We start from the raw sequence: 27,952 nt of genomic DNA on the forward strand, positions 1-27,952 counted from the left end.
TTCTGCAGTTTTGATTTTGCATAATACACAAGATTTATACACCTTACATTATTTGAAAATCAGATAGTTTCATTTAACAATATACAGATATAGCTGACTGCAATTTTCTGTTGTTATTGTACATGCATCATGATTAGTAATTTTTAGTTGGACTGGGAGGGAGTTTGTGGTGTAGGACCCTCATATTCAAACAGCAGTTGTGGACCGTTAAAGTAATGTAGGGGACACAATTAGGGCAGTGTGGATTTAAAACTGTAAAAAATTATTACCCGTGTGTCAATAATAATGAAACACACTATGAAATCAGCACTGACAATCAAGCAACATGCATAAATTGATTATGTCACAAAAAATATGTTATTCCTTATCATTAAGAAATAGCACATTTGAAGTGTTGCATTGAGATGTTACAGTATAGTCACAGGCTATCAAATTTTTATTTATACAAGAAAACATTATTGGGCTATTATGCAAATACCTAGCCTGTGACATCAGAAAACTTTTTCAGGTTTGTACTCACACTGCTGTTAGTTTTGGCTGCCTTGAATTGTTGGCAAGAATGAAAAAAAAGTTTATCATTATGGGCTTAGAACTGCAGGATAATGATTGATGTTGAATAGGATGCCGTATCATATGCATCATTCTATCTAACAGTGTCAAGATTTTGGAGATGTTATAGCCACCTTACATGTTATATTCTTATCAATAAATATGACAGTCTCTCTGCAGAAAAGATAACAATGTCATTAATTACCCATGGAAAAGGTATGGTTAGGATTTAATTTCTCATCAGCAGTATGGTCATTAGAAATAAAACACTAGCTCAGACAGTGTAATGTTGGGGAAGGGAATTGGCTATGTCCTTTTTGAAAGAACTGTCCCAACATTTAGCATTAATTGACGTGGGGAAACCACAGTACATCTAAAACATGATTGTTAGATGGGGATCTGAATCCTGCTCCTGGTAAGTATGAGTCAAGTATGGCAACCACTGGCTACCTCACTTGGTGTGTTAGGTGCACAATTCACCACAATGACAAGTTACTTGTTGGTTGTATGCTCACAAGTACAGTCATTTTCATGAAATTCTGTGAATATAGTAGCCTTCATATACACTCCTGGAAATGGAAAAAAGAACACATTGACACCGGTGTGTCAGACCCACCATACTTGCTCCGGACACTGCGAGAGGGCTGTACAAGCAATGATCACACGCACGGCACAGCGGACACACCAGGAACCGCGGTGTTGGCCGTCGAATGGCGCTAGCTGCGCAGCATTTGTGCACCGCCGCCGTCAGTGTCAGCCAGTTTGCCATCGCAGTCTTTAACACTGGTAGCGTGCTGCGACAGCATGGACGTGAACCGTATGTGCAGTTGACGGACTTTGAGCGAGGGCGTATAGTGGGCATGCGGGAGGCCGGGTGGACGTACCGCCGAATTGCTCAACACGTGGGGCGTGAGGTCTCCACAGTACATCGATGTTGTCGCCAGTGGACGGCGGAAGGTGCACGTGCCCGTCGACCTGGGACCGGACCGCAGCGATGCACGGATGCACGCCAAGACCGTAGGATCCTACGCAGTGCCGTAGGGGACCGCACCGCCACTTCCCAGCAAATTAGGGACACTGTTGCTCCTGGGGTATCGGCGAGGACCATTCGCAACCGTCTCCATGAAGCTGGGCTACGGTCCCGCACACCGTTAGGCCGTCTTCCGCTCACGCCCCAACATCGTGCAGCCCCGCCTCCAGTGGTGTCGCGACAGGCGTGAATGGAGGGACGAATGGAGACGTGTCGTCTTCAGCGATGAGAGTCGCTTCTGCCTTGGTGCCAATGATGGTCGTATGCGTGTTTGGTGCCGTGCAGGTGAGCGCCACAATCAGGACTGCATACGACCAAGGCACACAGGGCCAACACCCGGCGTCATGGTGTGGGGAGCGATCTCCTACACTGGCCGTACACCACTGGTGATCGTTGAGGGGACACTGAATAGTGCACGGTACATCCAAACCATCATCGAACCCATCGTTCTACCATTCCTAGACCGGCAAGGGAACTTGCTGTTTCAACAGGACAATGCACGTCCGCATGTATCCCGTGCCACCCAACGTGCTCTAGAAGGTGTAAGTCAACTACCCTGGCCAGCAAGATCTCCGGATCTGTCCCCCATTGAGCATGTTTGGGACTGGATGAAGTGTCGTCTCACGCGGTCTGCACGTCCAGCACGAACGCTGGTCCAACTGAGGCGCCAGGTGGAAATGGCATGGCAAGCCGTTCCACAGGACTACATCCAGCATCTCTACGATCGTCTCCATGGGAGAATAGCAGCCTGCATTGCTGCGAAAGGTGGATATACACTGTACTAGTGCCGACATTGTGCATGCTCTGTTGCCTGTGTCTATGTGCCTGTGGTTCTGTCAGTGTGATCATGTGATGTATCTGACCCCAGGAATGTGTCAATAAAGTTTCCCCTTCCTGGGACAATGAATTCACGGTGTTCTTATTTCAATTTCCAGGAGTGTATGTCATGTATAGCAAGGTTTAACATACAATTGCAAGGTTTAACATACAAAGATTGAATATACTCTTTTCAAATACAGACACAGTAATGATGGGCCTGTTGAGGGACAGGATCTCACAACTGAATATACCACACTCTTGAATTTTTTAATCACAATTGGCATACATGTCTCAATATGTTCTTGACCAGTTGCCTTATGTCCTTATACTTAAATATTCTAATTGCTCTAGGAAATTTCCCCTATGAAGAGCATCACTGGGATTGTATTTCACTCAATGGTGGAATATGTTACAAACTATCTCACTGAGTCAAAAAATTCTTATCGATCAATGACTCTGGACAATATTTTAACTCAAAAATCAGGGTTAACTATGAAAATGTTATGACACTACCAACTAGAAGTTAGCTAGCCTTAAATATGTCAGAGTATTTTTGCTGAGCTTCAACATTTAACCTGGATCACTCTCAAATATGTTCTATGAAAGGAGATTACTAGTTTGTACTTAGTAAAAACAATTAGGTTCTCAGGCATAAAATTGTGGCAGAAGTTCACTCTTAGCCCCTGAGTAATCAGTGAATAGATATATGCTTTTTGATTAGATACTACTTCACCATAATTCATGGGAGGGTTTCAAACCACCTGTCAAAACCTTGTACAGTTGAAATAAGATTTGCTACTTAGCAAAAATTCTGTTCTGCTCCATCTAGCTGCAGCTTGTGAACTCTCTGGCTTTCTAGAACTGAATTTGTCTCTTCAAAGTAGCATGACAAACATATCATAAATTGCTTTAGTGCAATATGATCTGTTCTCCAGAATAATGATCAGCAGTTCCAATTGAGAGTGCTGTATACGAATTTGGACAAAACAAAACACAACTGTAATTAAAGAGAATTCCTAAGCTGACAGAATTAGACTGGGTGCAGGCACGTACCAGTGATCTCTTTTCTTGGTGTGGAGATGTCTATATGTGCAACCATCCAACTCTTAAACATTCCAAGAGTCATGGTAGATTTTGTAAATATCTATTCTTTGAACAATATTTCTGTTTATCTGCACAACTAATACTGTTTCATAGCATTCGTAGCAAGGACACCCATATGAGAGTTTCTGATTTTTTTGGGGGGGGGGGGGGGGGGGAGGGAGGGGGGGCTAGCTAGATCTGGAACTATGGAGTATTTTTAATGTCTTGGAAGATGAATGGTGACTTGTAGTTAGCCACAGAAAAGTTCCAGTTATGAACTTGTCTGCACAATACAGACTTTTAAATAATATTTTTGCTTTCCTGAGAGCTAGGGTGTAGGTATGGGTGTCCTGGATTCACAGCATTTCTCTACATGAAATGATGCTTGTAGAGTTTAGTTACACATTTAGGTGCAATGAAAATCAGTCAAGGGACCCAATTAACCAAGAAAATTCTCTGAATGAGCCAAGCATAAATCACAGCTTTCCTCTTCCTCTCCAAAAACCCAACCAGTTCAAATTAAAGTTCAATCTTCTTTTTTACACACAGAGTCAAGGAAATGCACACTGTGTCATGAGTCTAGATATGACTCACAGTTTCTATGAACTTGCCATTAAATAAAATTCTTCTATCATTGTTGTCGTGTGAGTGGTGTGACATCATTTTACAAATATATTCATAGAATTGATACATTACAAAGTGAGACTACAGATGATTTGACTGTGTAATTATATCATTGCTTTGTTTTTGTAATTAAATATATAATTTTACTCATAAAATTTCTATTCACATCAAGGTTGCCTTTGTGAAGATATTTTGAGCTTTCTATTAGATGTTAAAACACAAATTTAAGTAAAAACATTGAACAGGTGCACAAAATAGACACTAAGTAGTACATCTGACTTTCTGATGTTATTTAAGTTAAAAATTGTGGGCTGAGAGGCTGTGTTGATGTATAAAACAGTTTTCTGATGTTTTACCTCCAACTGCAGGAGGTAAAGTAGCTACTGCCACTAAGGCTTCAAGGGATATCACATTTATACATTTATAGAGTCATAGGGGGATCCACCAGACATCATGTGATGCTGACTATGTGATTATCTCTGGAAGGCATCAACATTCTCAATCAAAAATAACTGATTGTAATTCTGTTGGCACAAAGTCAATGTTCGTATTTTATCTAGCTTCAAACCTTCTTCTTTTATATTAAAATTATTACAGTGTTTATGAATCACTATTGCTTCTCTATACATGTCTGATGATAATGTAATGTCATTGCTAAAATGCTCATCTCACTGAATTTTGTTTTGTGGTTTCCATCTCACATTATAATGTGCACACGTATAAATAAGAGATAGAGATTCGTAAACACCATAACAATTTTAAATAGAAAAGAAGAAGTTTCGAAGTTAGATAAAATATGGATGTCGACATTGCACCAACAGAATGACAATCATTTATTTTTGATCAAGAATGATGATGCCATCCAGAGAGAGTCACACAGTCTGCATTATGTGACGTATGGTTGTGTCCTCTATGCACCCAGTAAGTGTGAGAGCCCCTCAAACCTTAGTGGCAGTAGTCATTTTACCTCAGAAGATGTCTCCCACAGTTAGAGATGAAATGTAAGGAAACAGTCTTGTACATTGACCATGGCTTCTCAGCCTGGAAGTTTTAACTAAAGAAGACACAGCTGTGGAAGATTACACTGTATACTTGTGATGTTATGTTTTCCAGAGGATAAACTTCATATAGCACACACTTGCATGTGTGCACAAACACACACACACACACACACACACACACACACACACACACACACACAGTTGCCTTGTTCAACTCTTTTGTTTAAGTGTCTGGCCACTACCCAACATCTCCTCTGTACAGTGCGTGGTTTTCTTTTCTGATATGCTCAGCTAGACTTTTATCATATAAACATTAATGTAGTTAGAAATAGCCAGAGTCTAGTGTAACCATATGCATGTCATCAGTGGGCCTGAGGACTGTTACAGAAGACCTGCCAGCCAACGTGATGTACTTCCTGGCTTCTGCTGGCGCTATCATTCTCGCGGTACTGGTGATAGGTGCTATACTCTCTCTTATCTTACCACTCTTTGGCATCAAGCTGTGCTACCTGTTGGGCACCTGTGAACATGTCACCTACTTCAGTCAGCCTCTTGGTGCTGTGGGAACTCAATATGATGCTTATGCCAATGGTGCCACTTTTAACAATCCAGTTCCTTCAACTGCTTATTCGTCATCAGCGTACCAAAAGCGGTAAGATACAACAAAGCATATTTATCTAATTGAGCAAAAAAATCTAGTTTCAATATAATTACATTTTAAAATCTAATGTCTGGTTGGTTCCAGCAAGCTGAACAGAGTATTTGTCAGACTGGCTTTTTCTTAAATCTGAATCAAGCACAATTAACAAGAACACTTCACACTGAAAGCACTTTTATTTAGCACATATGGTGCTGAACTGTCTGCGCCAGCAGAAGGGCACCTACTTATAAGTGAACATAATGTTGTAGTAAATTCAAATAATTGTTAGCTGTATATTTAAGCAATGTCAGCTTGCTCTAAATGAAGAAAAATATAAGATAATGCAGATGAGGAAGAATAACAATCTTGTAAAATTTGAATACAGTATTAGCAGTGCGCTGCTCGCCAGTCACATTGATTAAATATCTAGGCATAATGTTGCAAAGTGATATGAAATGGAACAAGGTCATATGGATGGTAGAAGGGGAGATGAATGGTTGACTTCACTTTACTGGCAGTATTAACAAATTGTAGCTCATCTATAAGGGAGACTATATATAGAGAACTTGTGTGACCTATTCTTGAGAGGTGTTTGATTGTTTCTGATTCTCACCAGGTCAGATTAAAGCAAGACATCAAAACGATAGAGAGGCATACTGCTAGACTTGTTATCAGTAGGTTCAATCCACATGTGAGTGTCAAGGAGATGCTTTGTGAATTCAAATGAGAACCCCTGGAGGAAAGATGATATTCGTCTTTGTGAAATGTTGTTGAGAAAAATTAGAGAACAGGTACTTGCAACTGACTGCAGAAAAATTCTATTGTTGCCAATGTACACTTTGCATAAGGACTGCAAAGACAAGATAAAAGAAATTAGAGCTTGTACGGAGGCATATAACAGTTGTTTTCCCCTCATTCCATTTGTGAGTGAAATAGGAAAGGAAGTGAGGAGCACTGTGTGTACTATGTGGTATCCTCCACCATACACTATAAGTGGCTGGCAGAGTAAGTATGTAGTGCAGATGTAAATAAGTTAAAATAATTTGCACAACAATTTTTATGACACTGATACTCCACTTACTTGTATAGAGTGTGTAACAACTAATTTACCAAAACTCAGTATTTAAAATGTTTTAAATGAAATATGTCAGTTATTTCTAATCATTTCAGGAAAACAGTTTACTAGTTTTAAAAAAGGAAAGAAGAAAATTATATGTCATTTGAGTTCTGTCTTGGTATCAGCAATGTGGACACCACTATCAGCCAGGATAGTTGCCTCTGCCCTAGAACCATATGGGCAGAAAATGTGGGTTGTGCTCTATCAGTATTATGGCGAGGGCAGAGCTAATTCAGTACTAAAATTCTCCAATACTCAAGACTTCCATACAGGGGTTTTTATCAGTGTCTCAGTGGGGTGTGTGGTCATCCAGACAGCAGGTTGCTGCCTCAGCATAATTCTCAGTGCAGTTCTTGGCACTGCGACAGTGTGTGTGTGTGTGTGTGTGTGTGTGTGTGTGTGTGTGTGTGTGTGTGTGTGTGTGTTAAGCAGTGGGGTGCTGCCTCAGCAGAAGAACAATGGCTTGCTGGGCCACCATGCTGATGCAAGGAAGGTGTCTCCAGCAGCTAGTGAGCAAAGGTGGCAGCAGCCTTGAACAATAGGCCAGGTGTCCAGAGGTCTTGCATCAAGTCTAGGAGCCTTGGAAATGCCCAGAGTCCTGGTCAAAGACACACAACAGAAGGTCTTCACTCATTGTCACTGACTCAAGACCTGGAGCTATCAGATCTAGTAGCAACTTGCAGAACAGAGGCTAGCTGATGATGATACTAGCTGAAGCTGAAGTTGCTTGACCCCACATTTGACCAATGGCTGGCATGGAGGATCTCTTAGCATCTGCTGCAGTCAAAGGTCCCAGAACCACTCGTTGCACACTTTTCTTAAGTAACGTCCAGATTATTCCCATGCTCCAGTCCTTAGGCATTCCTTACTTAATCCACATTTCCTTTATTAATTCATTAACAGCCATCTCCACCTTCTCCCCTCTCTCCCCCCCCCCCCCCCCTCCCCCTAATTGTAATAATTCAGCCTCTAAGTCTTCTTCTCCTGCTGCTGTACTATTCTTTAATTTTAAAATTGCATCCCACTTCAGATTCTAATTCCAGTTTCAAATTCAGTTCCTCCTGTTGTTCACTCAAGCTTCCCCCTCTCTTCCCACCTGCGTTTCCATCAATCAACTTGTGAAACACTCTTGCCATCTTCCTAAAGCTTTGCTTTTATTTCCAATAAGTTTCCAAAAAAATGGTTCAAATGGCTCTGAGCACTATGGGACTCAACATCTTAGGTCATAAGTCCCCTAGAACTTAGAACTACTTAAACCTAACTAACCTACGGACATCACACACACCCATGCCCGAGGCAGGATTCGAACCTGCGACCGTAGCAGTCCCGCGGTTCTGGACTGCAGCGCCAGAACCGCATGGCCACCGCGGCCGGCTAATAAGTTTCCATCTTTTCCTTTATAGAAGTCCTCTCTTCATTCCTCTAGATCTTTCAAAGAATTTTTGTATCTCATTATTATCTCTCATTTCATTCAACTGCTCTTACTCCTTTCATACAGTCTTTTCTTCACCTTGCATTACTTATCCGCTCTTTTCCTCTTCTCTCTATAGTCTTCCTTTGCCAGTTTTGTTGTCTTCCTATATTTGTCTCTTGAAGTACCAGTGGGCACTTCCACGTTGAACAATTTCACTGTTCTCTGGTATCCTGCCCTCCTGGTACTTACCATTCAGTTTCTACACCCCCTTCCTTCCATGCAGTCTTTTTTGCATCAATAGTCTCTTCTAATTTATTCTTGCATTCTTCCTACCTTTCTTTATTTTGGAGACTTTCTATACTGCGTTCCACTTTCCCCCTACTCCTTTTGTTTCTTGCCATATCTGCTTACTGTCTGTATCAGATCTACACTAAGTACAGTAATAGACTGTGTGTCGATCTGCCTCTCTACAGATACTACTTCCATATTGTCTGATGTGTGCCATTTATCTATAATTACTTGGTCTATCTGGTTTCTTGTAACTCCATCTGGTAATGCCCACATGCATTTCTTAATATCTTTCCTCTGATGCCATGTGCTTTTTATTATTGTCTGCTTACCACTGGCAAAGTCTGTCAGCCTTAGTCCATTGTCATTACTGTCTTCATGCAAGCTTTCTTTCCCCATTATGTTTCTATACACTTCTTCACTCCCTATTTTAGCATTCAGATCCCCAAAGATTTTTGTATCATGCCTTTGGACTTTGCTGATTTCCTCTTCTAGTTTGGAGTAAATTGCATCCTTCTCATCTTCATCTGATTTCTCCTTAGGGACATAGGCACATACATTGAACACTGAAAAATGTTGCCCTAACTCTCAAAGAACACAATGTGTTTTTAATTGCTTTGAAACTAATTATATTTGACTTCACTGAGCTACATGTAAGAGAGCCAATACTGTGACGGCCTGTATCTCCGCTACTATACATCAATATACGATTCCTTGAATCAGTCTTTCCCTGTCCTTTCCATTGTATTTGTTGTAGTACAGCTGTTTTACTCTATACTTATCTATTTTTCCTATAATCGCTTGCAATTTGCCAGGTCTCTTAAGTGTCCTCAGGTTCAAGGTGGTTATCATGATATCCATTTTACTTCTTGTTAACCTTTTTCTTTGGCATGCCAGCATCCTGTAATCCATATCCTTCTAGGCTGATGTGCAGTATCTGCAACAATTCCATTCTACGAGCTGGGGTTTTTAGCCGAATGCCCAGCCCCCAACTTTGAGGACCCTTCACCTACAGAGTGCCCCGTGCTCTATGTGAGACATGATTCATCCTGCTCCTCTGTCAAAGCCTGTCTGGCTTGGGTGACCTGCCAGCAGCTATGCTACTGCCGACATTGCACTTGACTGCACTGCAACATGCAAACCCTCTCACCCAGCACTGAAGGTGCCTTTGATAATGATGTGACTTGCGGGAGAGTGTGACTCATAGTATGGGTAGAGCTTACACTTGAAAACTGGAATAAATTAGTAATTGGTTACTTTTACTGACCCCCTGACTCTGATGATACAGTTGCTAAAATATTCAAAGATTACTTGAGTATCATCTCAAATAGATACTCCACTCATAGAGTTATAACTGGTGATGGCTTCAGTCTACCCTCGATATGTTGGCAAAAATACATGTTCAAAGCTGGTGGTAGGCATAAAGCTTCATCCAAAATTTTACTGAATGCTTCCTCTGAGAATTATTTTGATTTATTAGTTTATGAGCCCACTCAAAATGTAAATGGTTCCAAAAACATACTTGTCCTCTTAGCAACAAATAATCCTGAACAAATAGGAAGCATCATGATGGGTACAGTGGTTAATGACCACAAGGTAGTTACAGTGACACTGAATATCATAAAATCCAAACCCACCAGAAATAAATCTAAAATATATCTATTTAAAAGAGTAGGTAAAAATTTGCTTCGCACCTTCCCAAGAGGAAGTCTCCATTCCTTCTGAACTGATGATGTAAGCATAGAACAGATGGTGCTTGAATTCAAGAAAGTAGTATCAATGGCAATTGAAAGATTTACACAAAATAAATCAATAAGAGATGGAACTGATTCCCCATGGTACATAAAACTTATTAGAATGCAGTCACAGAGGCAATGGAAGTAGCATGCTAAATTTAAAACAACACAAAGCTGCCAAGATTGTCAAAGTTTTGCAGAAGCTCAAAATTTAGCAAGGACTCCCCAATGAAACTGTCTCGAAATTTGGCAGAATATCGAAAGAGATTCTGCTCATATGTAAAGTACACCAGTAGCAAGACACAATCAGTATTTCTATATCTACATATACATCTATATTCTGCAAACCACCATTAGGTGCATGGCAGAGGGTACATCCCATTATACCAATAATTAGGGTTTCTTCCTATCCCATTCATGTACAAAGCATGGGAAGAATGATAGTCTGAATGCCTCTGCACATGAAGTAATTACTCTAATCTTATCCTCATGATCCTTGTGTGAGTGATACACAGTGTATTCCTAGAATCATCATTTACAGCTGGTTCTTGAAACTTTATTAATAGACTTTCTCAGAATAGTCTTCCTGTTCAGTTCTTTCAGTATCTCTGTGACACTTTCCCATGGATCATACAAACCTGTGATCATTCATGCTGCCCTTCTCTGTATACATTCAACACCATCTGTTAGTTCTATTTGTTATGGGTTCCATACATTTTAGCAATATTCTGGAACAGGTCACATGAGTGATCTGTAAGCAATCTCATTTGTAGACTGATTGCACTTCTCCAGAATTCTGCCAATAAGCCAAAGTCTAAGATCTGCTTTATCCACAACTGAGCCTACAAGATCATTCCATTTCATATTCCTACAAAGTGTTACAACCAGTGAGTTGGCCAATTCCAGCAGCGACTCACTGATACGATAGTCATAGGATACTAATTTTTTTCATATTGTGAAGAGAACAATTTTACATATCTGAGCATTTAAAGCAAGTTGCTAATATTTGCACCACCTTAAAATCTTATCAAGATCTGACCAAATATTTGTACAGCTTCTTTCAGATGGCACTTCATTATAGATAACTGCACCATCTGCAAAAAGTCTGAGGTTGCTATTAATATTGCCTGCAAGGTCGTTAATATACATCCTGAACAGCAAGGATCCCAACACACTTCCCTGGGACACACCTGAAGTTACTTCTACATCTGACAATGACTCTACATCCAAGAGATGATGCTGTGTCCTCCCTCCCAAAAAAGTTCACAATCCAGTCACAAATATCATTTGATACCCCATATGATTGTAATTTTGACAATAAGCGTAGGTGTGTACTGAGTCAAATGCTTCTCAGGAATCAAGAAATACTGCATCTATCTAACTGCCTTGATCCAAAGCTTTCAGTGTATCATGCGAGAAAAATGTGAGTTGGGTTTCACATGATTGCACTGCCAACAGTGCTGGTAATGTTACCAATGACAGTACTACAAAAGTAGTTTTAATATAGTTTTCCAAAATTCTTGCACCAAAGAATATGAGGTAAATAGTCCAGAACTTGAATCAAAAACAGCTGCTAACCTAACTTAGAATAGGACATCCTCAGCAACTCAAATCACTTAATAAAGGCAAGCACTTTATTCTCATGAAGTTATGAGTGCTATTGACAGGGGATCTCACATTGATGCCATATTTCCAGATTTCCTGATTTCCTTTTGAGACTGTTCCTTGCAATTGTCTTCAAATCAGATAGCAAGCCTATTGAGTATATCATCTCAGTTGTGCAACTGGATTTGTGTTTTACTGTCAGAAAGGCCACAGTTGATAGAAATTGATGCTAAGTCATCACGTGAAACGAGTAATGTCTGATGTTACCCAAGGAAGTATTATAGGCCTTCTGCTGTTCATAATCTACACAAATGATTTACGAAACAATTTGAACAGCCCTCTTAGATTATTATCTGATGATCCTGTCATTTATGGTGCAAAAAGTGGCAAATGACCCTAAATAATGAAAAATGGAGGTCATACACACGAGTACTAAAAGAAACCCATTAAATTTCTGTTACATGATGAATCACACAAATCTAAAGGCTGCCAGTACAACTGAATACCTGACAATTATAACAATTGCAAATATGAACAACTTAAATTGGAATGATCACACAGATAATATTGTGGATAAGGTGAACCAAAGACTGTGGTTTCCTGGCAGAACACTCAGGTGATACAGTGAATCCATGGCCTACACCACATTTGTCTGTCCTCTGCTAGAGTATTGCTGTGCAGCATGAGATCCATACTAGATGGGACTGATAAAGTTCAAAGAAGGACGGGGAGAGAGTAACATGGATACAATATAAAAGTTGTGGTGGCAATCATTAAAACAAAGGCATTTTTCACTGCTGTGAGCTCTTTTCATGAAATTTTAATCACCAAGTTTCTCGCCCAAAGGCAAAAATATTCTGTTGAAGTGTACCTTCATTGGGAGAAATGATCATAGTAATAAAATAAGAGGAATCGGAATGCACATGGAAAGATTTAAATGTTCTCTTTTCTGTGTGCTGTTCAGGAGCGGAACAGCAGAGAAATTTGTGAAAGTGCTTTGATGAGCCCTCTGCCAAGCATTTGAGTGTGAACTGCAGAGTGGTCGTGCAAGTGTAGATGGTCGGATGATTCTCTGCCACTTACAGACATAGGCTATATAAGTGAAGACTGGGGTTAAGATTATACCCAAGGATGAAATTTCTGTTACCAGAACCCTGTGCTGTTATTCACTGCAGTATTATTGTAGATGTTGGAACATCTGTTACCCTAATAAGCCAATTCTGGGTGGCTATAAGCTCATTGAGAGAACTGAGTATGGTGGTGACTAGGATATTATTCAGGTATGTCAGATTCCTGGCTGGCAGATTTCTAAAGTATTATCACATAAATACAGTTAAGGATCGATTAGGTTCTGGAGCATATCCACTATTACATCATACTTCATTCCATCCAGTAATATCCCACTGTTATGTAGTTCTAAGTGTATTGTTCCCCTTGAACATCCTTGCTTGAAGCAAGTGGTGATAGATACAACCGAATCATACAAGGAGTATATGTGATCATGAGAGCTTGCCTTCTGAAAACATGATTGTGTTGCGAGTTTGTCATGTGGACATCCTCCCGCACTTCTTCCCCCAAAAAACATTCTATCTTGCATGTCTCTGTGACAGTCTGGGCCACCATGGAAGGACATACCATAATATGTTCCCTCTGGCATTGCTGCAGCTCATTTGCTGTCACCAAAGTATGCCTCTTCCCATCTGGTGTAACCAGGACAATCACCTTTGTCCAAACACATGAAAGTTTCACCCATCTTACGGGATACAGGTGAATTGCATAGCACTCATACCTTGTGTTGGTACCCACTACTGACAGCTTCTCAACCTCATTCTTCAAATTTCAGCATTGTATGTCAGTTTCAATGTCTTTCAAAGATCCATCATGATGACATATTTTTGCCAGGTGAAAAGCACCCCACCCTCTATTGGTTTTACCTGCATGGTGCTGATCCTTCTGCAGCTTGAGAAGTGCAGCAGCATCAGTAACATGATTCCCTTCATGGACATCTCCCCAGGCAAAGTTCCCTGAAGCAGGGAAGCATCAAACCCTCTCAAGTCTCGTTTATATCATTCACCCTACGTTTTAATGTATAAGACAACGTGCGCATGGATTGTGCAAGAACGGTCTTCTCCACTTGCTGCTGCCCTCATATTTGGGGCTGAAGCTGGTAACAGTGGCAGAGACCTCAGCATACCACAAAAAGTTCAGATATGCCAAATGTGGGCAACTGTTATACAAATAGGAAGTTGCAGTTTTACGCTCACTGATGAGGTCATCTCGATTACATGGTATGAACCCTGATAATAAGTGAACAATTTCTTTGTCTTTCCTTTCAGGTTATAAGGCTTGTTAACATTGCCCACTGTCCTACACAGTATTCAGATAACTTAGCAGTCTGTTGCTGCACCTGTACCTGATTTTCCAGGGATTTTATATTTACTTTTTGCACTTGATTAAGTACTCAGGAAATTTTGTATCAGTTTCCCATTTTTCCCTTTTTTGGTGATGGCATTTTCCAGCCACATATTACCTCATACAGTGACAGACCCATACTCTCACGAACTTTAGAATTCTACACTGCCACACTGTAGGATAATAAGGTATCCCAGTCATTATGATGACTGTTGATATAATGGCTTAACATTTTCCCTATTGTACAATGAATTCACTCAGTTCTTCCATTTACTTGTGCGTGTAAAGCACTTGCCCCTAATTTATAAATATCTAACAAATGACAAAACTGTTTCATTAACACTAACATACTATTAGTACTCTGGTAAATATCCACATTTTTGGAATACCATACTTCAACAATGAATTATTCAACATGATCTGAGCCACCATGTCAGATTGCTGATATGGGATAGCCACCATTCCCATGGCATGAAAAGTGATCTGTTATTGTTAGTACATAGTGATTCCCTGCCAGCATTTTCCCCAGAAGAACTTAAGATATTTGAACCAATCACTTAAAATAGTTTACTGGCTTCTGGTAAACGTTGGAGAGGAATGTGCTGATGGCTCAATTCAGCCCACTTTACACACTGTTCACAGTTTTTGACATACTGCTCCATGGCCTGCTTTTGTGTTTGCCACCAATACTATTTGAGTGCATGTCATTCTGAGGTTCTTCAACCCCATGGCCTGCTGACACATGACCTTGTGCCTATCTCAGTACTTCTTTCCACATCACAGTTGCAACCACAACACTAAGTCTGTGTTTTGTTTGCTTACATAACACTGTCATGCACAATGAATTGTGGCTGCATTGCAAATAGCTTATGGTGTTTGCCCGAGCTCAAAATTTTTTGCCATTCTCCAGCAGTGTGACCCACTCCTTGTAAGATACAAACCTTCCACCTGAAGCAATATGCACTCTAATGTGTTTTTCCTAGTCGTTGGATTACCTCAAAATCAAGCTCTCTGAATTTCAGTGCACAATATATTAAACTGCTTGGTGGATCTTTCAAATCTAATAGCCATTTTAAAGCTGCATGATCAGTTTTCACTTTAAATTTCCTAACATGCAAATAACATCAAAAGTATGTAATGCCATGTATGAGACTCAGCATTTGTCTCTCTGTTCTATAGTAATTTCTGTCCAATTTATTCAACTGATGTGAGGCAAAGACAGCCAGATATTCTGCTCCATCCACTTGTTGACCCAATACACAGCTAAATGCATGATTATTTGTTTCACATGACAATATGAATTCCTACTCATAATTTGTAAAAACCAACAATGGACCACTTGTCAACATTTCTTTCCATTTACTGAATGCATCTTGACATTCTGATGATCAGTGAAACTTCACTCCTTTTTTCAGTAGGTGAGTGAGAGGCCATCTTATCTATGAAAATTTTGGTACAAACTTTCTGCAATAATTTGCTAGGAACAAACAAGATTTTAGTTCCTGCACTGATTTTATTTATGTATTGTCTCTCATGACTAATCAGATGTCCTAAGTATTGTACTCCAGTAGTGCGCAATGACTTTTCTCTACATTGTCAGATGTGCTGCATGCAACCACTTAAACACTTGCCATTTTCCTTGGAAAATATCATACATTGCCTTGGTTTGAACCCTCAAAAACCTCCACCTGACAACATTGAAGCGTGACTGGTGCATTCTTTCATCCAAACAGCATGCATTGATGTTGGTAGTGTCTGGAAGGAACCAAAAATGTTTTCAGTTGTTTCTCTGATACTGCTTCTAGATGATGATAGCCATTCCACAGATACATGATGGAGAAATACCTGCACTGCCCCAGATTATCCAAAGTTACATTATATTTGGGATTGGATAAGTGTCTGTAATCTTGCAACTATTTAGGTACTGTAATCGCAACAAAACTGCTGTGGCCTTTGTGCCATCTGTACTATTTTTTAGAATGGTCATCAATGGTGCTCCCCTAAGACTATTACTTTCTGCAATAATACTGTCCTTTAATGCCTGATCAATGGACTATCCCATCACTGGTTGCAGATGACGTTGTATTCCATATAGTTTATGATGCATGGGCAATGACCTTCCAGTTGTGATTTGATGCTGTGTCTCTAGGGTCACAAGCAAAGAGTAATGAGGATCAAACAGATCTTCAAACTCTAATAACAACAGTGCCATTGCTAACTTTATTACTCCTTTCAAGTGTTTTATGTTTTGCTGTAATGTATTTTAACAGGTAAAGGGTCTGAATTCATTCTGTCTGGATCATGTTCCTCTAAAATCTCCAAATTGGCAACCATCAACACTTAAGACAAGTCTATGTCATTGGCCCCAAAGTAATCTGTTCTGACAGACAGTACATCCTCACCAAGTACACATACCACATGCAATCCCATGTCTTATCTAATTCACTTTTAGTGGCTCAACCACATACAATATGTTTACTGAATGAGAATTTCACTCTGCAGTGGAGTGTGCACTGATATGAAACTTCCTGGCAGATTAAAACTGTGTGTTGGACCAAGACTCGAACTTGGGACCTTTGCCTTTCGTGCGCAAGTGGTCTACCATCTGAGCTACTCTACCCTCTGAGCTATCCAAGGACGATTCAAGACCCATCCTCACAGCTTCAATTCTGCCAGTACCTCATCTTCTACCTTTCAAACTTCACAGAAGCTCTTCTGCGAACCTTGCAGAACTAGCACTCCTGGAAGAAAGCATTCTCTGACATAACGTCCAAGCCTCATACATTTAAAACAAATCACTGGAAGGCCTGGGCATATGGAGCACTGTGCCCTGACAAGTTACACTTCCTGTACCTAACTGGACACAAACCACCACCTATTCTCTAGTGTGCCACCTAAAGTCACTTAAATTTGCATTCGGGAGGACGACGGTTCAATCCCGCGTCCGGCCATCCTGATTTAGGAGATCACTCCAGGCAAATGCCGGGATGGTTCCTTGGCACGGCTGACTTCCTTCCCAATCCTTCCCTAATACGAGCTTGTGCTCCATCTCTAATGACCTCGTTGTCGACGGGATGTTAAACACCAATATCCTCCTCCTCCTCACTTAAATCACTGACGGAGTCCAATTTATAGTTATCCATCATAAATGTGTTATGAAAAATAATCAGAAAAATATGTAGCATGCCACTCTGGTGAATCATATCATTCTTGCAAAATAAAAATAGTCCATTGAATGGTAGTTACGTAAAATGTCAACCTCTACCTGTTGTTTTGGTGGCTTCAGTGGTTCAGAGGCTGAAACTCATTTGAGCAAAACTTTGCAGTATAGAGGTCAGGGGTTTGCTTTATAAGTGGCTAAACACTGTATTTGCTGCTGCTGATGTATTTAATCATAAACTTGATTGCAAACACATTCCATGCCACACTTTCTATCCATAATATTTCTTTGATTTACATAGTTCTGTGAAGTGAATTTATGTCTTTGTGAGTCGCAACAGACAATGTACACCTGCATAACTTCACACAACAGATTTGAAATGAGACTTAGCCAAGCAGAGCCATAACCACAACAACAATAGAAAACAAACTGCCTCACATGGTTTCAACTTTTGGCCAAAGCCCATAATACACCAAAGATAATTTTCAAAGAAGTTACATTGATCTATACTATAAAATTAATTTTGTATTTTCTTCATAGTGGATACTGAAGCAATGAATTTAGTAAAAAGATGATGTCATTTCCCACTTTTGCTGTATTACTACAGAAAGTGGAAAATAATAGTAATAAAACAGCAAAATTGGAAAATGACTCTGTCTTTTGATTAATTTTGTAAATTATAAAAGTAGAGATGCATGCATTAATGTAAAATATAATTTGGATTAACATTAATAATTAATTTTATGTGATTTTTTAAAATTAAATGCAAAAAATCCAGATGACTAGCTTTTTAGAGTGTATAAATCTTTATATACATACCAAAAAATACCAATGATTTTCATAACTATCCATTAGGATACAGAAGTAGAAATAAGGGATAAATAAATTTAAAAATCAGCTTCTTTGCAAAAGTTGATAATCATGCAAATGTTGATCAAAAGAGTATCAGATGATTCATAAACCAAGAGACTGTCATCAGTACAGGCAATCTGGAAAAGAGAAAATCACCCTTGGGTTGTTACAACCTTCACCAGTTGAACCTTCCATTCGATCCTGCAATCCAGGCAGTTTGGCACGTCAGTGCAATCACACGAAAAAACTCAAAAAATATCTTGTTTCCAATCACCGTGTTGAAATGATGCTGCTGTCCCTTGATATCATTGTGTTACTGGCTTTCTTCTGACACCAAATGTGCAATGTGGTTACTACTATCAGCCAGAATAGTCATTTCTGCCCCACAATGGCACGTGCACGAATTGGGGGTTGCATTCTACCTTACCACGGTGAGTGACGAATCACAAGAGAAAGTTCAGTATTAACATACTTTATTCAGCAACACTTCTGTTCAGGGACTGTTGTCAACATCTCAGTATTGTGTGTGGTCATCCAGGCAGTGGATTGCTACCTCAGCATAACTCTTCACGATGTGCTAGGTACCACAGCAGTGCGTGTGTGTGTTAAGCAGGGGAGAGCTGCCACAGCAGAAGAGCTATGGCCAGCAAGGCCATAGGGCTGATGCAAGGAATACATTCCCAGTAGCCACTGAACTAACACACTGGTGACTGTGCACTTCAGACACCCTGCACCAAACTGGGGGTCCTCAGAGTCATCTGAAGTGTCAGTCAAAGAAATCCTACAACAGGTCTTCACTTCGTGGCTATGGTTCAAGACACAGAACCTTCTTCAGATCTATCAGTGGCTTGCAGACCAGTGGCTGTATGATGATGTTGCTAGATGAAGCTGAAGCTGCTTGGGCTACTTGGATCACAGCTGATGTGAAGCCTGTCAAGGTGTCGGCTGCAGCTGGTAGTCCTGGAATCGGGCATAGTACAAATTCAAGTTCTGCCAAGAGCTGAGTGGCAAGTATTTATAGTTGCTTGGGCCACCTATGTTGTGACAGGAGACCACCTCTGATCAAACAGGTTTGACTACAGAAGCACAGTGCTATGCCACAGCATGTGGAAGTCTAGCCCACAACTGCAGCAGACTGTGAAGTTACAGCTTGCTGTGCCAGCAGTGTTCTAGTGCCTGGTGGTAGGATTTTGTAGGCTGCTCACCTGCATGCCCCTTCCCACATTGCAAAGTCTGGTCTGTGGTTGTTGCCACAACAATCCTGTCAGCAATCAGTTTAAATAGTATAAAGACTAAGAGTAAAATACCAGTATTTATTAGTACTGATTATAACATGCCTGAGATTCACCATAAACCAAGACTGCTGTTCTCAGATACCTCTTAGAAGAGAATTATTTGGCACCTGCAGTTGCGTATCATATCCATTGATGCATACAAGTTTGAAATGTTAGCTAATTATATGACAGTTTAAAATTGGTGAAAATATGGATGAGTTTACAGGTGAGGGCTTAGGGGGAATGAGAAGCAGAATTTCCTATGGAGGTATTTATGTGAAGGCTTAGGGGGAACATGAAGCAGAACTTTCTATGAAGGAGGCTCTGACAGCAATAAAAAGAAGATGACTAATTGGTGAAAATAAATAAAGATGTTAAACTCTATTCTTCCTTTCTTTTTTTCTAGACTATGCAGGTGGGAACTGTCCCTCCAACACATCCTCTTTCTTGCAATCCTTCTGAAATCAAGTATCTGTCTTCCACCAACTTCTGTTTGTGTTCCCACTTAAAACGTACCAGAGGAGGGGGAAGGGGGGGGGGGGAGTTGAGACTGTGTGGAATTAAAAAATAAAAATTAGTGGAGGCAACCACTCACCATACAGTGGAGTAAATTGTCGACTGGTGGAAATCTACTTCTGTATCCGTACTCCACTAAACACTATGAAGTGCATCATAGAAGGTACTTCCTGTGTACCAACATTTAGCAGGGCTTTGCCTTGTTCCATCTGTGATTGGAGCATGGGAAGAATGATTGATACATGCTTCTGAGCATGCTGTAATTAGTGTAACTTTGTTTTTGCAATCCCTTGGGGTGCAATATATAAGGACTGTAGTGTGTTCCTAAGTTCCTCACTCAATACTTGCTCTTTAAACTGCAAGTAGGATTTCATAGGATAGCTGGAATCTATCTTCAAGAGCCTGTAATTCAGGTTTTCCGGAATTTCTGTGATCCTTTTCCGTGCTGTTCTTGATACACATTGAATATCCCCTATTGTGTTTTTCTTCAGAGCACACTGAAGCACATGTACATACACAGCTACACTTACGAATTTGATCTGCATGTTAAGTGATTATCTGTATGCTGGTCCAAGCTGCCGGAGATGGTGGTCATGTGCTTGCTTGTGTGAATGAATGAGTGTATCTTTCTCTTTCTTTTCCTGATGAAGGCTGTGGCCAAAAGCTGATGTGTAAGTGTCTTTTAATTGTGTCTGTCTGCAACTTAATATGTTATCTTTACAGTAAGTAGCAATTTATCTTTTCCTTACATTGTTGATGTTGCCACTTTGTGTTTTCATTGCTTGATTTTGTATGCTCAGAAGATAGACTCAAGTTTCTAACCTTGTACCACAATTTTAAGTTCTTTTTCTTATACCAATCGATTGATACATGACTTCTCTGCATGTCTGGTAGTTATCTTTTCTCATTTCATTGCTTACATTCCACCAAGTCTTATATGTTAAATCATTAGAGTGAAAGTTAATCACAATGTAACTGAGTAATTTTAATTGTAATTGATTACGTAAAATTTTTGAATTTGTTTGCTGTTACTTCGGTAATCTAGCACAGTTCCTTTCTACAGGGTTGGCACCTTAAAACAGGCAACCCTACTTACATTATCCACATCAGGTCTGGGTGACATAAGTTGGGCTGTCTGTTTTAAAGTGCATGAAATATTTCCTGTGCCAGTTTAATTTTGACCAGCCTGCAGCATTAGATGCGTTTCTGACCCTTCACTGTATATCTGAAATACATTTTCATGCCCTGTATATGCAATGTGAGCCTATACATTTTATGTCTGATATTTCAAATTAATTTTCATGTGAAAATAATATTGAAACTCAAGGTTACCCTTTGATGGAACTATATTTTTACATCTTCAAGAGCAATGTTAATAACTGTTTTGAATGCTGTGAATAGTTTTTTCACTTTTGAATATGTCCATTGGGAATACAGGTATTTTGGCTGCTGACGGTGAGTACTTGATCCACCCCTCTGTTTTCCTAATTTTATTATTTTTTTCCCTGTGATAAAAAGCATTATTAATTTTTATGTAAGATTTTTAATCAGAAAAAATTCATTTGCTCACACAGAACAGAGGTACTTATCAATGCGTAATATCTTTTGTTCTAGATCATTGGAATATGTTGGACCCATACTAAAGGCCTTGTCTGCAGCTTATGAGAAGTATGCTGTGCCTCTTGTGAAGAAAAAAGAATGATTCTGTGCTTACAACACAAAAATTTTAATTTAATTTGTTAATAGTGTATCTAAGGCACAATGTCTATAGTTAGCTAATGTTATATTATTTTAAGAAATGTAAGTCAGATGATACCAAGTAAACAGTGAGAAATAAAAAAAATTTAAAGTTTAAATGTTCTCTTTGAATGTATTCTATCATGGTACTGATCCTTAACTGTGAGCAGGAATCTTGCTGAGATGGCAGAACTGACAGAATCTGTCACAGACAGAAGGAATGCTGCTCTCAGTTATCAGTAAGTATTAACTTCATTTGTAAAGTGACAAGTGCAGTTACACTTTTGTATATACAAAACCCAAATATGAGAAAATGATAATATTATGAAAAAGATAGTTACTACTCAACATATAGCAAAGATGCAGAGTCGCAAATAGGCTGAACAAAAAGACTGTTAAACGAAGCTTTCAGCACACACGCATGACCATAGTCTGGTTGCCGAGGCCAGATTGTGAGTAGCAGCACATGATGGGATAAGCAAACTGCGTAGAGGGGTAAGGAGGAGGCTGGGTCGTGCAGGGGAAGGAATAGCAGGGTAGTGGTGGTAGAAGGTAAAGTGCAGCTTGCGAGAGCATACAAGGATGAGGTGGGAAGAGGATAGGGCAAGGGGGCAGCTAGGTGCAGTTGGAAGGTTCGCAGAACTGGGGGGGATGGGGGGAGGTAACGGAAAAGGAGAGAAGTACAAAGACTGTGGGTGCATTGATGGAATAGAGGGCTGTGTAGTGCTGGAATGGGAACAGGGAAGGGGAAAGGTGGGTAAAGGACAATGACTAATGAAGACTGAGGCTAAAAGGTTTGTAAGAACATTGGATATATTGCATAGTTCTCACCTATGCAATTCAGATAAACTGGTGTTGGTGGGAAAGATCTAGATGGCACAGCTTCTGAAGCAGTCATTGAAGTGAAGAACATCATTTTGGGCAGTGTGCTGAGCATCTGAGGGGTCCAGCTGTTTCTTGGCCACAGTTCACAGGTGGCCATTAACGTGGACTGACAGCTTGTTGGTTTTCATGCCAATGTAGAATGCAGCACAGTGGCTGCAGCTTAGCATGTAGATCACATGACTGTTTTCACAGGTAGCCCTGCCTTTGATGAGATAGGTGATGCTTGTACAAAACTGGCATAGGTGGGGGTAGGAGAATGACTTAGATGCAAGACCTGGCCCATACACCCTCCCACCACCACCTCCTCCAGTCTGGTCTCAATCATCACATACCCCTACATTAGCATGAAAGCTGTCTGTCCGCTTGAATGGCCACCAACAAACTGTGGCCTAGCACGCTGCCCGTTACGTCTTTCTTCAATTCAATGACTGATTCACAGCCTATGCCATCTAGATCCTTCCCACCAAAATGAACTTTTCTGAATTGCACAGGTGAGAACTCTCCCTACAACATACCCAATGATCCTGTAACCTTCCTGGCCTCAGTCTTTTCTTAGTTGCTGCCACCACCCTCCATTTAACCTTCCAACTGCGCTTAACTGCCCTACCCTCTCCAAATCTTGTCCCCATATGCTCCCACAAGCAGTGCTTTACTGCCCTCGTCCCTACTCTGCTATCCTTCCCCACACCAGTTTCCTTACCCCCATCACCCAGTTTGCTTGTCTCATGATAGGGTACTGCTCGCAGTCTGGCCTTGGCAGCCAGAGGCTGTGGTCATGTGTGTGTGAGTTGCGTTTGCACAAAAATATGTGTGTATGTTGTCTAATTCTGATAGAGGCCTGTTTGGCCAAAAGCTTTGTTTGACAGTTTTTTTGTTGTGCCTATCTGCGATTCAGCATTTCTGCTACATGGTGAGTAAGTGTGTTTCATTCTCTTCGCATCAAAGTCGTAGACGCTGATGCTTCCCAGTGATGCTAGACATCCCTTTGTATTGCTTGTGCTCCTGAGATGCAGCAGGATGTAGACACTCTGCAGCATATGTATGCCTTATTTGTTACCTTTAATCCAGTTGTCACTCCATACAAAAGGGGATAGGCCCAGTAAAATTAAAGTTCCTGATTTCCTTCTTAAATACTTTTCTTTAATTAGATACACTCATTCTTAAGGTTTCTTGGTAAAAATCATTCTATCAATTAACTGGGGTAGGAAGTATGTCACACACCTAGTTAGTAGACCCCGTTAGTTCAGTGAAATCTTGCCGCTCAGGCCTGATGAATACCAAATTACTCCTAATGTCATTGGGAAGTGTCAGTAAAATTTTGTCTCTGAGCAAGCCAGTGGGTGTGTTGGACCTTCCATTGAGCTACGGACCCCCTTGAAGATGTCTCCCGCAGTCGGAGATGAAATGTTGGGAATCAACACAGAATTCGTCAACCGACCACGGCATAACAGCCTGGATAATTATAATGGACATAATATTTCTGGCCGTGAAAGTCTACATTTTAGTAACACACACACACACACACACACACACAGCACTGCAATGTGAATTAATATTGGTAACATGTTGCGCATCAAGAGGAACAGTTATAAATGTTTGATGCTAATGTGATAGGGCATTGTGTCAGTCGTCTGCTGCCATGGCCATTAATGTCAAATTTCACCACGCTGTCCTAATGGATCCGTTCGTCGTACGTCACACATTGACTTCTGTGGTTTTTTCACACAGTTTTCCTTGTCTGTTAGCACTGACAACTCTACGTGAACGCTTCTGCTTTCAGTCGTTATGTGAAGGCCGTCAGCTACTTCATTGCCCATGGTGAGAAGTGATGATTGAAATTTGGTATTCTCGGCACACTCTTGATGTTATGGATGAAATATGGTGTTCTCAGCACACTCTTGATGTTGTGGATCTCGGAATATTGAATCCCTAACGATTTCAGAAATGGAATGTTCCACTTGTCTAGCTCCAAATACTATAACGCATTTAGAGATTGATAATTCCCGTCATGCAGGTGTCATCACATCACAAACCTTTTCACATGAATCGACTGACTACAAATGACAGCTTCGCCAATGAACTGCCCTTTTACACCTTGTGTACGCAATACCACCATCATCCGCATATGTGCATATCGCTACCCCTGACTTTTGTCACATCAGTATATGTTAGATTTTGTGCTTTTAATTGTAAACTGTCTAATATTTCTTCTCCTCCTTACTTCTGTTTCTCTACTACTATAATATTTGTCATAACTGCTAGGTGTAGAGGTTTTACTAATTTGTTCACGTTTAAAGTTTATCTTGGGTGTCCCCAGAAGGGAGGAGGGTGGGGGGTAGGTTGGGAGGTTCAGATCCCTCCCGAATGGTTGACAAAGCTAAAAAAAGGGATAAGTGATCTTAAAATTGATTGCAATTTAATCTTTATTTGAAACTTACCTGTTTTTCAAACCTCCACTGTTGCCAGCGTGAAGAAGTGCGCGAGGGAATTACGGCAGAGATGAGCCAGCGTTGGTGATGATATTGGCATCACTGTGTGGACTGAGCCTCAAAGGAATATGGTTTGTCTGGAGTCCTGGGAATTACAGGTAGCATTGTCCTTGCATGTGGGCTAACCTAATTGTCACAGATGATGGGGATGCGTGCGTTGAGCAAACATTCGTTCACAGGGCATCGCGCTTCCTGATGTTGTATCGTTATGTAGGAGAGCGGAACGGCTGGTATGAACAATATGACAATCTCTCTATTTTCGTATGTTTACTATTCTACATTTACCTTCGTTTGAGAAGTATTCAATAAGTAATTCAACATATTTATTTTTTCGGTCAATTTCAGTTGAAAAAATGCAGAATTTGTTGTGAGACATTGTGAAATATTCCTGCTTCAGCTCCTTTAGTTTCATGAAGTTCCGATTGGTGGCGGCGCTATACGTAGCGTTCAAAAATGCGTCTGTAGCGGAGTTGCATTCCAAGCAGAGAGCTGCGATTGAGTTACTTTTGGTGGAAAACCAGAGCATCGCAGATATCCATAGGCGCCTACAGAATGTTTACGGAGACCTGACAATGGGCAAAAGCACGGTGAGTCGACGGGCGAGGCGTGTCTCACCATCGCAACAAGGTCGCACAAACCTGTCCGATCTCCCGCGAGCTGGCCGGCCGCACAGAACTACGACTCCTGCAATGTTGGAATGTGCGGACACTCTCGTTCGAGTAGTCAACGGATCACAGTCAAAACACCTCGCTACACTGTTGGACGTCTCTGTTGGTAATGCAGACACACTCGTCCACCAGTTGGGGTTCTTAAAGTTGCGTGAATGCCGAGTTCCTAGTTGCCTAATAGAAGACCATAAACGCCGACGAAGGACCATCTGTGCGGAATTGCTTGCGAATTACGAGGCCGATCGTTACAATTTCTTGGCGAACATCTGAACAGGCGATGAAACATGGGTTCCTCACTTCGAACCGGAAACAGAACGGCAATTTGTGGAGTGATGCCACACCGAAGGAAAAGTTCAAAGCAGCACTCTCAGCCGGTTAAGTCGTGGCGACTGTCTTGTGGGACTATGAAGGGGTTATTCCGTCTGATGTCCTCCTTCATGGTGCAACGATCAACTCTGAAGTGAATTGTGCCATCCTCAGGAAAATGAATAAACGACTTCATCTTCTTCGTTGTCATAAGAACGCAAACGAAGGTCTCCTTCTCCATGACAACGCAAGGCCACACATCGGTGATAAACAATGATAGAAAGTGGATTATGGTAAGGGTATGCCCTTGGATTTCGACGATGGAACCATATTAATAAAAAAGTATATATTGACCCGAATTTGGTTGTCAAAATCTTCACTGGCCACTTCTCATGCCGCACATGTACATCTAAAGGTAGACTTCTCGTATTATCGCAAGGTGCATGGCAGAAGGTACTTTATATTGTACCGTATATCATAGTTTCCTCTTATTCCATTCACGAACGGAACGTGGGAAGACGGACTGGTTATACGCCTCTGTGTGAGCTCTTATTTCCTAATTTTAATTTCGTAATATTCACGGGATTTATACGTAGGTGCATGTCGTTTCTGTCTTACGATCTGGCGTCTGGAAAGTTTTAAGTAGACTTTATCGAGATATGCGACGCCTTTTTTCGAGTGTTCCCAGTTCCGATTTCTCAGCGTATCCGACACGCTCTCTCACAGTCAAACAAAACTGTAACCATTCGCGCTGCTCTTCTTTGTACACGCCCTATGTCCCTCGTCAGTCGACCTGATATGAGCCCCTACAAACTTGTACAATATTCAACTATTCCGCACAAGCATCTTGTCAGCAATTTCTTTCGTAGACAAGTCACAGTTTTCAAGTATCCTACCTAAGAGTAGAAGTCTGCCGTTTTGCCTTTCAAGCAACTGCTCCCAGGTGATCGCTCCATTTCACGTCTTTATACATAATTATTCCTAAGTATTTGTAAGACAAGACTGATTCCAGAAACGAACCATTTATCTTGTAATCAGAGGCTACTACGCTTTTACGTTTCGTGAAATGCACAATTTTACATTTATCTACGCTTAGAGTTATTTGCCAGAACCGTGCACTATCAGATATGTCGTCAAGTTCTAACTGGATGCTACTATTATTCTTCGCTTACAGAATTTCTTCGTAAACAGCCGCGTCATCTGCTTTCAGTCTTATCCCTTGCGTCATTAATAAACAACATGACCAGTAATAGTGCTATTACACTCCCGTTGGGCCCTCTGGATATTCAACATCTGAGGCAGATTCTCCAGTAAAGATAACGTGCAGTGTTCTGCCTGTCAAGAAATCCTCCATCCAGTCACAAATCTGTCTACATATTTTGTACGAGAGTATTTTCTGTCGCATGATGTGTCACCGAATCAAACGCCGTTTGGAAGTCCAGAAACACTGAATCCACCTGGCTGCTGCTGTCGCTTAGGAGGATATCATGAGTGTACAGCGAAAGTTGGGTTTCGCTTGATCGATACTTTCGGAATCTATACTGACTTCCATGGAGAAGTTTATTTTGCTCCAGGTAGGTCATTATCTTTTTATTCAGAGTATGTTATAGTATTTGCTGCAGATAGACGTGAGCGATATAGGGCTGTAGTTCTGTGGATCCGTTCTAATTTCTTTTATATAGACGGGTGTGGTTTTGTTTTCTTTTCCAATCACTAGGAGCAATTCCTTTCTAAAGCGACCCACGGT

At 40.7% G+C, this 27,952-nt stretch overlaps 1 protein-coding gene across 2 annotated transcripts in view; it reads left to right on the forward strand.

The window, feature by feature from the left end:
* Positions 1-21,976, forward strand: part of LOC124623558 — a 34,846-nt gene extending 12,870 nt beyond the window's left edge. Inside the window, exons 3-4 of one of the 2 annotated variants that reach the window (XM_047149045.1) lie at positions 5,473-5,758; positions 21,735-21,976. In XM_047149045.1, coding sequence (XP_047005001.1) covers positions 5,473-5,758; positions 21,735-21,822 — 374 coding nt within the window. In that variant the 3' untranslated portion in view covers positions 21,823-21,976. The remainder of the gene's footprint in view (positions 1-5,472; positions 5,759-21,734) is intronic. The other variant, XM_047149046.1, reaches the window with a different exon arrangement.
* The last annotated feature ends 5,976 nt before the right edge of the window (positions 21,977-27,952 follow it).

This window comes from Schistocerca americana, chromosome 1 (genome assembly GCF_021461395.2).
Source record: "Schistocerca americana isolate TAMUIC-IGC-003095 chromosome 1, iqSchAmer2.1, whole genome shotgun sequence".
NCBI lineage: Eukaryota > Metazoa > Arthropoda > Insecta > Orthoptera > Acrididae > Schistocerca > Schistocerca americana.